We start from the raw sequence: 12,669 nt of genomic DNA, 5'->3' as shown, positions 1-12,669 counted from the left end.
TTTTTTTTATTTTGTAATATTTACACTGGAGCATTCCCTAATCTGAAAATCCAGAATGCTCCAGTGAACATTTACTTTGAACATGACCTTTTTTTTTTTGAGACAGAGTCTCACTGTGTCACCCAGGTTGGAGTGCAGTGGTGTGATCTTGGCTCACTGCAACCTGTGCCTCCCAGATTCAAACAATTCTTCTGCCTTAGCCTCCCAAGTAGTTGGGACTACAGATGCGCCACCATGCCCGGCTAATTTTTTTTTATTTTTATTTTTAGTAGAGATGAGGCTTCACTACGTTAGCCAGGCTGATCTTGAACTCCTGACCTCAAGTGAGCCGCGTGAGCCACCGCATGCGGCCTGAGCATGACCTTTGAGCATTATGTCAGTGCTGAAAAAGTTTCAGATTTTGAAGCCTCTCAGATTTCAGTTTTTTTGTTTGTTTTTTTGACAGCGTCTCGGTCCATTGACCAGGCTGGAGTGCAGTGGCACAATCTCGGCTCAGTGCAACTTTCACCTCCCAGTTTCAAGTGATTCTCCTGCCTCAGCCTCCTGAGTAGCTGGGATTACAGGTGCCCACCGCCACGCAGGGCTAGCTTTTGTATTTTTAGTAGAGACGGGGTTTCACCATGTTGACTAAGCTGGTCTTGAACTCCTGATGTCAGGTGATCCACCCGCCTCAGCGTCCTAAAGTGCTGGGATTACAGGCGTGAGCCACTGTGCCTGACCAGATTTCAGATTTTTGGATTAGAAATACTCAACCTGGTTGGGCGCGGTAGCTTACTCCCGAAATCCCAGCACTTTGGAAGGCTGAGGTGGGCAGATCATGAGGTCAGGAGATCGAGACCATACTGGCTAACATGATGGAGCCCTGTCTCTACTAAAAAATACAACAAAAATTAGCCGGGCCTGGTGGTGTGTTCCTGTCGTCCCAGCTACTGGGGAGGCTGAGGCAGGAGAATGGCATGAACCCTGGAGGTGGAGATTGTAGTGGGATGAGATCGCGCCACTGCACTCCAGCCAGGGCAACAGAGCGAGACACCATCACACACACAAAAAAAGAAATGCTCAGCCGGGCACGGTGGCTCAAGCCTGTAATCCCAGCACTTTGGGAGGCTGAGACGGGTGGATCACAAGGTCAGGAGATCGAGACCATCCTGCCTAACACGGTGAAATCCCGTCTCTACTAAAAAATACAGAAAACTAGCCGGGCGAGGTGGCGGGCACCTGTAGTCCCAGCTACTCGGGAGGCTGAGGCAGGAGGGTGGAGTAAACCTGGGAGGCGGAGCTTGCAGTGAGCTGAGATCCAGCCACTGCACTCCAGCCTGGGCGACAGAGCGAGACTCTGTCTCAAAAAAAAAAAAAAAAGAAATGCTCAACCTGTATTAGGTAAATAGATTGTAGTAATGACATGGAAGAAGTTGTGAAGTTAATGAGTTAAAGATTGAAGTTCGGTATGCATCCATTAATGTTATTGCTGGTATGGAAAGAGGGATTAGAGGCCAGGAGAGTAGGGAGGAGGCTGGGGTAAGGATCCAGGTGTTAGAGGGCAGTGTTGTGGCCTAGGCTCAGATGTATGGGGCTGGGGGGAAAGGATGGGTTGGAGAAATGATGTTCACAGGCAGAAAGGATGAGGATTTGGTGCCTGTCGGTAATTGGAGGAGGCCAGCACAGGTCTAGGGGAAGACGTTGAGGTCAGTTTGGGACACAGTGGGTATGAAAGAGCTCAGAGGACCTCTGGGGGAGGCATCCAGGATGCTGCTGGTGCATGGAGGTCTTGAATTCTGGAAAAAGGTGGGAGTCTAGAGACAGATGAGGGTGTCGTCTGTAGAGTCAGGAACTGAGATCATGGAAGGTAAAATGTCCTGGGAGAGAGTGCATGGAGGGAGAACAAAGTGGCCCTGGACTGAGCCCTGGTAATTGATGTCAGACTTGAAGGGGTTAATAGTAAGAGGAGCTTGAAGAGGAGCCGTTGGAGTTTTGAGAAAAACCAGGAGAGCATGGTACAGCAGAAGCCAAGAGGGGAACATTTCTCCAGGGAGGGCATGGTTGGAGTGCCAGACGCTGCTGGGATGGTAGGGAATACAGAATGGCCACAGAATTAGCAACAGGGCTGGCCAGTGATCTTGGTGAGCAGTGTGGACTAGAAACAGAGATGGGAGTCACTGTCACAGAGATGTCCCCCACCACCAAGGGAGAGGACAAGTTGGCCTTGGGGAGTTGTCGAATGGGAAGAGATGGGTTGGTTGCTGTGGCTAACACCTGTAATCCCAGCACTTTGGGAGGCAGAGGCGAGTGGATCACCTGAGGTCAGGAGTTCAGGACCAGCCTGGCCAACATGGTGAAGCCCTGTCTCTACTAAAAAAATACAAAAATTAGCCAGGTGTGGTGGTGCATGCCTGTAATCCCAGCTACGCAGGAGGCTGAGGCAGGAGGATTGCTTGAATCCAGGAGGTGGAGGTTGCAGTGAGCTGAGATTGTGCCACGGCACTCTAGCCTGGGAGACAGAGTGGGCCTCCATCTCAAAAAAAAAAAAGAAAGGAAAAGAAATGAGGCCCAAGGACCAAGCTTCATCGAGCTATTATAGTTAAAGACCCACTGGAAAGTGAGCAAGAAATCTAGTGCAGGGAGAAGCCCAGGTCAACTCCCAGGGTTGGTTGAGTGGCTGGGGAGATGGCAGTGCTGTTGCTGAGATAGAATGGTAACCAGAGAGCAGGCTAGAGTGAAAGGGGTGTAGGCAGGGCAAAGGGGGCTGTGATTGGCCAGGCCGATCTGAGGTCAGATTTAGGGTGGGGAACTTGGTTTTCGGATTTTGGGGTAGTAGAATTCTGGTGCTACAACCCTGCCTGACACCTGTAGGTAGAGGAAGAACGGCGGAGTGCGGCGGGCAGTGAGAAGGAAGAAGAGCCTGAGGAAGAAGAAGAGGAGGAAGAGGAGGAGGAATATGATGAGGAAGAGGAGGAAGAAGATGATGACCGGCCCCCCAAGAAACCCCGCCATGGAGGCTTCATTCTGGATGAGGCTGGTATGTCACAGTGCTGGGCCAGTGCTGAGCAGAGGCTGAGCTTCCACTTCCAGTTCCATTTCTTTTTTTTGAGACAGAGTTTTGCTCTTGTCACCCAGGCTGGAGTCCAATGGTGCGATCTCGGGTCACTGCAACCTCCACCTCCCAGGTTCAAGCGAGTCTCCTGCCTCGACCTCTCAAGTAGCTGGGATTATAGGCATGTGCCTTCACACCCAGATAATTTTTTGTAGTTTTTGTAGAGACGGGGTTTCACCGTGTTAGCCAGGATGGTCTCGATATCCTGACCTCATGATCCACCCGCCTCAGCCTCCCAGAGTGCTGGGATTACAGGCGTGAGCCACCGCACCCGGCCATATATCCATATATTTTTTTTGAGACAGAGTCTCGCTCTTGTCGCCCAGGCTGGAGTGCAATGGTGCGATCTTGGTTAACTGCAACCTCCGCCCCCTGGGTTCAAGCGATTCTCCTGCCTCAGCCTCCTGAGTACCTGGGATTACAGGCGGCTGCCACCATGCCCAGATAATTTTTGTGCTTTTAGTAGAGACGGGATTTCACCATGTTGGCTAGGCTCGTCTCGAACCAAAAAACAAAACAAAAAAACACACACAATCACAGGATCATTATGATCTTTTTTTCTTTTGAGATGGAGTCTCACTCTGTTGCCCAGGCCAGAGTGCAGTGGCGCGATCTCAGCTCACTGCAACTTCTACCTCCTGGGTTTAAGCGATTCTCCTTCCTCTGCCTCCTGAGTAGTTGGGATTACAGGCGTGTGCTACCACGCCTGGCTAATTTTTGTATTTTTAGTAGAGGCAGGGTTTCACCATGTCGGTCAGCCTGGTCTGAACTCATGACCTCGTGATCTGCCTGCCTCGGCCTCCCAAAGTTCTGGGATTACAGGCGTGAGCCACTGCGCCTGGCACCATTATGATCTTTTAAAATCTGACAGTGGTTTGTACTTGTCATGGAAAGCCCAAATGACTTGAAATTAGGTAACCTGAAAAGGTAGTCTGACAGATTTGGGGCCCTTCTAGCCTCGCTCCACTGTTTTCTCCATGTAGCCCTGGACAGCGTCCTATGTGTCACTGAGTCTCCTCCTCTCTCAGTGCAAGGGGGAAATAGTTCTTTCTGTTACAGCAGGGATATGGCGAGGATTTGGGGGACCATGCATATAAAGCTCGTTAAGTTGATGGCGACCTAGAATGTAATGCCTAACCTAGGAAAAGCCCTCAGAAAACAGGGTTGTTATTTGTTAAGGTTACGTAGGTCCACGTTATAACTACTTTTCTGTAAACTGCTTTTTATCGTTCCACAGTTGCAAAAGTAGAGAAACAGAGACAGCTTAGGTTAAATGACTCAAGGTGTATAAGGAAAGTTTCTGGGCCGGTGCAGTGGCTCACACTTGTAATCCCAGCACTTTGGGAGGCCAAGGTGGAGGATTGTTTTAGCTCAGGAATTTGCATATCGCAAGACCCCATGTCTGACAACAACAACAACAAAAAATTAGCCGGGCTTGGTGGCTTGCGCCTGCAGTCCCAGCTACTCAGAAGGCTGAGGTAGGAGGCTCGCTTGAGCCCAGGCGGTCGAGATTGCTGTAGGCTGTGATTGAGCCACTGCACTCCAGCCTGGCCAACAGAGTGAGACCCTGTCTCAAAAAAGAAAATTTTCTGAATGTCTTCTGATGCCTAAGTGCTCAATAAACATTAGCTGCTGTCAGTATTGTCATCAATAGTATTAAAATATTTGTTTTTTTCCAATGACTGCACAGTGTTTCATTGTGTAATGTGTTTTATTTAACCAGGCTCTTGTTGTATATTGAAGTTTGTTTGTGTCACAGCACATACAGTAATGCTGTGAACATCTTCATACATACTTAAACACGTGCATACAATTTATTATCTAGACCAAAGTTCTTAACCTTTCTTGTGCTGTGGCCCCTTTTGTGGTCTGGTGAAACCCTGTTCCCTTCTCAGAACCATCTTCTGAAATGCATAAAACAAAATACATAGGATTCCATAGAGGACAATTTATTGAAATACAGTCATCAGAATATTTAAAAAGAACATTTTGGTGCATATGTTTCTTTGTTAACATATTTAGATAATAAGAATGTAATTTTCGAGTAGCAGTGAATGTAAATGCTGCCTTGAGATACCTACAGCTGTAATGTGCTGTGAAAGAGCCAGTGACACAGCTAACATTGTGTGGTTTGTTGCCATTGTATGTAGCTGATGTAAATGCTAAATTTCAGTTCCAGATTACTGAAAATAGGAGCTGTAGTTTTTTCACCTAACATAGACCACCCCAGATGAAAAATCTCTGTTCTACCTGTTAAATCCCTATCAGTCAAATTCCTAGGCAAAGGTGGTGCAATTTTTTTTTTTTTTTTTTTTTTTTTGAGATGGAGTCTCGCTGTGCTCCCAGGCTGGAGTGCAGTGGCGTGATCTCGGCTCACTGCAAGCTCCGCCTCCCGGGTTCGTGCCATTCTCCCACCTCAGCCTCCCAAGTAGCTGAGACTACAGGCGCCCGCCACCACGCCCGGCTAGTTTTTTGTATTTTTAGTGGAGACGGGGTTTCACCATGTTAGCCAGGATAGTCTCGATCTCCTGACCTCGTGATCCACCCGCCTCGGCCTCCCAAAGTGCTGGGATTACAGGCTTGAGCCACCGCGCCCGGCCTTTTTTTTTTTTTTTTTTTTTTTTGAGACAGAGTCTCACTCTGTCCCCCAGGCTGGAGTGCAGTGGCGCGATGGCTCACTGCAGCCTCTCCCTCCCGGGTTCAACTGATTTTCCTGCCTCAGCCTCCTGAGTAGCTGGGACTACAGGCGCATGCCACCACGCCCGTCTGATTTTTTGTATTTTTAGTAGAGACGGGGTTTCACTGTGTTAGCCAGGATGGTTTCGAACTCCTGACCTTGTGATCTGCCCGCCTTGGCCTCCCAAAGTGCTGGGATTACGGGCATGAGCCACCATGCCCGGCCGCATTTTTTTAAAAAAAGATTTTTGATATTTATGGCCAAATGTCAGTTCCTGAAAAGATAAGACTAGTTCATACGTCCATGATGATAATGAATGTGCTTGTTTTCCCTTACCTATGGGGAGATTACTTAGAACACATCCTGTGTTTTCCTGGGACTCTTTTACCTGAGAAGAAAACTAGTTTATTGTCAAAGGGACAGGAGGTGCTCTGGATGTTCCTGGAGAGCAAGAGAATGGATGCCATGCTGGGTGGCAGCTGTGGGCTCCCAGAGACACCCATATGTTGGTGGTGGAAGTGTTGGTGGGCACTGCCTGTGTGGAAGGCTATGTGGCGGTGCATGTTAGCATTTAACATGCAGGAACCCTTTGACCCAGCAGTTCCTCTTTAGAATTTACTTTATGGTGAAACTTGCATGAGTGCATGAAGACATGAGAACAAAGATGCATGTTGTAGTCCTGTTCGCAGTTGTAAAATTTGGTGACCTAAATGTTTATTGATGATCAGGGCCTGGTTAAACAAATTATGGGCCATATAGCATATGAAGCTTGTGCTCCTGTGGGAGAGCTCTGAGTTTGTAGTAGTGTTGAGAAAAAAAGAAAGGTACAGAATAGTGTGTTAAAGAATTACATGTGGCTGGGTGTGGTGGCTTATGCCTGTAATCCCTGTTCTTTGGGAGGCTGAGGCGGGTGGATCATCTGAGGCCAGGAGTTCGAGACCAATCTGGCCAAGATGGGGAAACCCTGTCTCTACTAAAAATACAAAAATTAACCAGGCACAATGGTGGGCACCTGTAGTCCCAGTTGCTTGGGAGACTGAGGCAGGAGAATTGCTTGAACCTGGGAGGTGGAGGTTGCTGTGAGTTGAGATCTCTGCACTCTAGCCTGGGCGACAGAGCAAGACTTGGTCTCAAAAAAACAAACAAAAATTACATGCAGGGAACAGTGGCAACGGGATGGATTACATGCATTTCTTTTCTTTTCTTCTTTTTTTTTTTTGAGATGGAGTTTTGCTTTTTCACCCAGGCTGGAGTGTAGTGGTGCAATCTCAGCTCACTGCAACCTCCACCTTCTGGTTTCAAGTGATTCTTGTGCATCAGCCTCCCGAGTAGCTGGGATTACAGGTGCCCACCACCACACCCAACTAATTTTTTGTATTTTTAGTAGAGACGCGGTTTCACCATCTTGGCCAGGCTGATCATGAGCTCCTGACCTTGTGATCCACCCGCCTCGGCCTCCCAAAGCTCTGGGGTTATAGGCGTGAGCCACTATCCGCAACCCTAACTGATTTTTTAAGTTTTTGGATTTAGGGGGTTTCACTATGTTGTCCAGGCCAGTTTCAAACTCTTGGGCTCAAGTGATCTTCCCACTTCAGCCTCCCAAAGTGTTGAGATTACAGGTGTGAGCCACCACGTCCAGCCTTACATGGATTTCATATATGTACACAGATCATCTCTAGGCAAGCAACTAGTCAGGGAGTTGCCTTTGAGAAAGGTTACTGAGATACTAGGGGTTAGAAATGGGAGGGAGACTTAATTGATACTACATCCTCTATAACATTGGAGTTTTTCATTATGTGTATGTATTAAGTTTTTAGTGTAATGTTTGATACCTACAAAGCAGTACATGCAACATAGTGAAGAGATTAAGTACATGGACCATGGAGCCAGACTGCCTCTCAGATCCCAGCTGAGTCTGTGGGCAGGTTCCTTCATCTCTCTGGGTCTCGGAGCCCTTGCTGTAAAATAGGAACAGCGACAATGCCTCCCTCGGGTTTGCCAGGAAGATCAGTGAGGAACCTGTGTCAGGTAGTCAGAACAGGGTAGGGTGTATAGTATGCTCTCAGCATTAGCTGTTATAAATGTACGAGAATCATAAAACCAACAGACCACGAACCATCTTTTAAAAAAGGTGGTGTCTACCGATCATTTTTGATAGTTGGGAGGGAACTTTCCTTCTTGCTTACGTTGATCTTAGTTTTTTAAAAGGGATTTGGGAGTGGAGTGAGGAGAGGGGATGACTTACAGAGCTAGTTAGAGCTGTATGTCCCCCTCGACCCTGCTGCCTGCACCAGCTCTGTGGCATGGCCCCGGACGAGTGCCTCCCTGTCGGAGCCTCAGTGTCCTCCTCTGTGCAGTGGGGATTTGTAGTGCACATATTCCAGAGGAGATGCTTCGTGTCCTGGGAGCTGTTCACCTTTGCCCCTTACCACTTGGCCTTTCCATTTCAGATGTCGACGATGAGTATGAGGACGAGGACCAGTGGGAGGATGGAGCAGAGGACATCCTAGAGAAAGGTGTGTGTGGGTCCTGCCTCCACAAGACTACTGGGAAGAGGGTGGCTGACAGGTCTTCAGAGCCCATTCCCCCCACCCCCCATCCCCTGTACACCCCAACCCCCACCGTCCTCACCTTGCTTCTTTCTGTCCTTCCCAGAGAGACCAGCTCCCTGCTTTTTCCTTTTAGGCCCATGAGTGGGGGGTGGGGCTGTGGGGTGGGGATGTTGTGGGGAGAGGACTCTGGGATCCCAGGGCCCAGTGAATCCCTTCTGGGGTTGTAGGGTGGGTGAGCTCTGTCCCAAGATACCCCCCACTTCCTGGGCCAGTGCCCCCCTTTCCCCGTTATTTTCCGTTCTGTGCGCCTCATACATTTCGGCTTCTCCCCAACCACCTGGTGCCTGGCCTTTACTTTTGATTTTCAACCTTTCTGTGTCCCTCCCTTCCCCTCCCCCAACCCATTGGTTGATTTTGCTGCTATAATTTGGCTCATCCTTTGTCTGCCCTCGCCCACCACCACCACCACCACCACCACCACCACAACCACCACCACCACCTCCTCTTCCTCCAAGTAGAAGAGATTGAAGGTAAGAATCTGAAAAGTGTGATTCCCTAACCTTCCTCCCATATCCTGACATTTCCTCCTTCCTGAGGCACCTGCCCTCACCGCCTCCCCACCAGCCCTGGTCTGGCCCTGGAGGCTCTGACCCATGTAGGCTCCAGAGTCAGGGAGTTCTGGGGCCAGGTCTATCCCAGTTGTTGACCTGGAAAAGCATGGATGTGTCTGTCTGGGACTGTGCATTTGTGGGTGGTAGCTATGTGTAGGGTGGGGTGCAGTCCAGGGTGTGCCTGGACAGTGACTTTGAGATGGGAACAGCTGGAAGCCCCCCAGCTTGCTGGGCCCGATCCCCAGTCTTTTTGACAAGAAGCAGGATGCTGAGTAGGACAGAGTAGGGGATGAGGGGTTGGAATTTCCTCTGTGAGATGTCATCTTCCTGCCCCAGGGCCAAACCCTGACCCTCTTAGCTGCACGCCCCTACTTTCTCCAGGCCCCTGCCCTCCACCTGCCATTGCTCACACCCTCTGCCCATTTGTTTTCAGCCTCCAATATTGATAATGTTGTCCTGGATGAAGATCGTTCTGGGGCTCGCCGCCTGCAAAACCTCTGGAGGTGGGCAAGGAAGGGAAACATGGTGGGATTGGCTCCTGTGGGGAGATTTGGGGGTAGGTCAGCCCACCTGCTCTCCTCAACCTTCAATTCGTGTTTGCTTCCCCATTCACGCTCCAGGGACCAGCGAGAAGAAGAACTGGGCGAGTATTACATGAAGAAATATGCCAAGTCATCTGTGGGAGAGACGTAAGGGCATGGCGGGGGCAGGTGGGGTGGGGAGCAGGTGGTCCCTAAGCAGGAAGGGGCAGGGGTCTGACAGAGCTTCATCCCTTCCTTCCTGACTGCCCTCCTCCCTTCAGGGTATACGGAGGATCTGATGAGCTCTCAGACGACATCACCCAGCAGCAGCTACTCCCAGGAGTCAAGTAAGGGGGTTGGGATGGTGGGGGCCGTGCTGGGGTGCGAATCTTGTATGGGGTGATGGTGCCCAAACAGGTGGCTCCCTGAAATAAGTCGGGGCAGAGTCACACAGACAGTGTGGTGGATGGCGGGGGTAGGGAGGGGAAGGTGGCACTTTCTCTTTCCTCTTGCTCATGGGGAGAAGCGTGGGGAAGCCACTGAGTATGGGGGAACCTGGGTGTGAAAACAGAGGAAGAGGGTGGCCCTGGGGGTTCATCTGTTTGTTGCTGAAGATCCAGCTTCACTGAAGGGCTTCCTTTTCCTCTGCTGCTTAGGGATCCCAATCTGTGGACTGTCAAATGTAAGGTACGTGCTCTGACCTTGGAGCTTGGAGGAGGCAGGAGAATGAGGGAGGCTGCTTTGTGGGGAAGAAGTGTCTATCTGTCCCAGGTCTCTGTGGCCTGCCAGTCACTTGGTCCTTCTGTCTCCGTCCCCCACTCCACGTTACTGACTCGCTATCTCCCATCCCATCTTCCTGGCTGTCCATCCTTCTTTCTCTCTCCTCTCTTGGTCCTACTTTATCTTTCTTGCTGCTGTCTCCTGCCCCCTTTCCTGTGTCCTTTTCTCCATCCTGTCACCTCTCTCAAATCTGTCTCTCATCTTCCAGATCGGGGAGGAACGGGCCACGGCCATTTCCTTGATGCGCAAGTTCATTGCCTACCAGTTCACAGACACGGTAAGTTGGGTAGGCAGGCGGCTTGGTGGGGAGACATGGCAACACGCAGAGGGAAGGAGATTGTCAACTTCAGGGGCACCAGGTGCCCCTGTGCTGGGCAGAGCTGCCTGCTAAGTGAGCTGCTTGAGCTAGAACAAGACCACTGTCTCGATGGAAGGGCTTCTCTGGGCCTTGACAGATATGTTGTCTTTGTTCTCTGCATTTCTGGCAGGGTCCTGCCACCCCTGTAGCTCTTTGGAAGTCCACCAGCTAGCTTCCTGCACCTTTTCTTTGTGAGAGTGGGTTTGCCTGTTCACCAGCCCTGTTGGGCTGGGGTCACCCTCTTCACCACATGCCAGGCAGCAAATGCTGCATCCAAGGCCCAGGTTTTCTTTAGACTGACAGAATTTGAGTCCTGCTCTTGCCACTTTGTAGCTGTGTGACTCTGATGCACCTCCTTCCCCTCTCTGGGCCCCTGGGTTGCCTCTCAGCATCATTAGGATTAGGTGGCTTTTAGCTGGGCACAGTGGCTTACACCTGTAATACCAGCACTCTGGGAGGCTGAGGTGGGCGGATCACTTGAGGTCAGGAGTTCGAGACCAACCTGGCCAACATGATAAAACCCTGTCTCTACTAAAAATACAAAAATCAACCGGACATCGTGGTGCACACCTATAGTCTCAGCTACTTGGGAAGCTGAGGCAGGAGAATCACTTGAACCCAGGAGGCAGAGGCTACAGTGAGCCGAGATGGCGCCGCTGTACTCCAGCGTGGAAAAAAAAAAAAAAAAAGGATTAGGTGGCTTTATGTCCAGCTGTCAGCTAGGACTTGTTCTGCAGCTTGCATTTACTTAGCAGAGCTGTTGTCAAAGGCTTAATTGGCAGTTTGGGAACCAGGGCAAACGCTCTAAAGGGTGCTGGCTGGTAGCTTTCTCAGTTAACATGATCCCTGCTGGGGATCATGCTTTTACCTGTTGAACCACTGGGTGTGACCCAGTGGGACCAAGTAGACAGTTGCAGGGTTTGCAAACTATGATTTTAAATGTGCTGAAATGTCCTCCTCAAAGGCTGGCCGCAGTGGCTCATGCCTGTAATTCCCAGCACTTTGGGAGGCTGAGGCGGGTGGGTCGCCAGGTCAGGAGTTTGAAACCAGCCAGTTTGAGATCAGCCTGGCCAACATGGTGAAATCCTGTCCCTACTAAAAATACAAAAATTAGCCGGGCATGGTGGCTCTTGACTGTAATCCCAGCTACTCTGGAGGCTGAGGCAGGAGAATCACTTGAACCTGGGAGGCAGAGGTTATAGTGAGCCAAGACCGCGCCATTGCACTCCAGCCTGGGTGACAGTGAGACTCTGTCTTGTGGGGTGGGGCGGGGAAGAAATGTCTTCCTGATTATTATAGTGGTAAGTGTCCCTGCCTGTCATGGGGGAGACTGGGGTTTGTGGGGTGCGATTCCCCAACAGGGAGGCTGAAAAGGTACCTTTTGGCCAGGTATGGTGGCTAGTCGTAATACCAGTATTTTGGGAGGCTGAGGCAAAAGGATAGCTCGAGCCCAGGAGTTCGAGGCCATCCTGGACATTGTAGTGACATAGTGACACCTGGTCTCTACCAAAAAAAAAAAAATAATAGTAATTAAAAGAAATGTGCTCAAATCCACCTACATACATGGTGCCCTGGGGTAAAATTCTAGTCACTTCATTTGCGTTATGACTCTGATTATTCTTTTTTTTTGAGACGGAGTTTCACTCTTGTTGACCAGGCTGGAGTGAAATGGTGCGGTCTCAGCTCACTGCAACCTCTGCCTCAGCCTTCTGAGTAGCTGTGATTACAGGCACCTGCCACCATGCCTGGCTGATTTTTTTGTATTTTTAGTAGAGACAGGGTTTCACTATGTTGGCCAGCCCAGTCTTGAACTCCTGGCTCAAGTGATCCGCCCGCCTTGGCCTCCCAAAGTGGGGGGATTGCAGTTCTGAGCCACTGTGCCCGGCCTAAAATTTAATTTTTTAAAGTGTATACTGTGGTGGGTTTTATATATTGTAGTATATTCATAACCATCATCACCATCTAATTCCACGACATTTTCATTATCACAAAAAGAAACCGATACCTATTAGCCATCACTCCCCATTTCTCCCTCCTCCCAGCTCCTGGTAACTACAAATCTACTTTCTTTCTCTGTGG

The 12,669-nt window shown here is 49.9% G+C and overlaps 1 protein-coding gene across 7 annotated transcripts in view; it reads left to right on the top strand.

The window, feature by feature from the left end:
• The window catches only part of SUPT5H (SPT5 homolog, DSIF elongation factor subunit), a 33,432-nt gene that overhangs the window by 6,008 nt on the left and 14,755 nt on the right, over nt 1-12,669 (top strand). For 3 of the 7 annotated variants that reach the window (XM_025366501.1, XM_025366502.1, XM_025366503.1), the window contains exons 3-10: nt 2,851-3,016; nt 8,219-8,284; nt 8,839-8,850; nt 9,365-9,434; nt 9,552-9,620; nt 9,734-9,799; nt 10,109-10,139; nt 10,441-10,509. In XM_025366501.1, coding sequence (XP_025222286.1) covers nt 2,851-3,016; nt 8,219-8,284; nt 8,839-8,850; nt 9,365-9,434; nt 9,552-9,620; nt 9,734-9,799; nt 10,109-10,139; nt 10,441-10,509 — 549 coding nt within the window. Of the gene's footprint in view, nt 1-2,850; nt 3,017-8,218; nt 8,285-8,835; nt 8,851-9,364; nt 9,435-9,551; nt 9,621-9,733; nt 9,800-10,108; nt 10,140-10,440; nt 10,510-12,669 lie in introns of all 7 variants that reach the window. The other 4 variants (XM_025366504.1, XM_025366505.1, XM_025366500.1 and 1 more) reach the window with 3 other exon arrangements.

Source organism: Theropithecus gelada, chromosome 19 (genome assembly GCF_003255815.1).
Source record: "Theropithecus gelada isolate Dixy chromosome 19, Tgel_1.0, whole genome shotgun sequence".
NCBI classification, from domain to species: domain Eukaryota; kingdom Metazoa; phylum Chordata; class Mammalia; order Primates; family Cercopithecidae; genus Theropithecus; species Theropithecus gelada.
The sequence above is the reverse complement of the archived record's forward strand: the minus strand, read 5'-3'. Positions and strand labels throughout refer to the sequence as shown.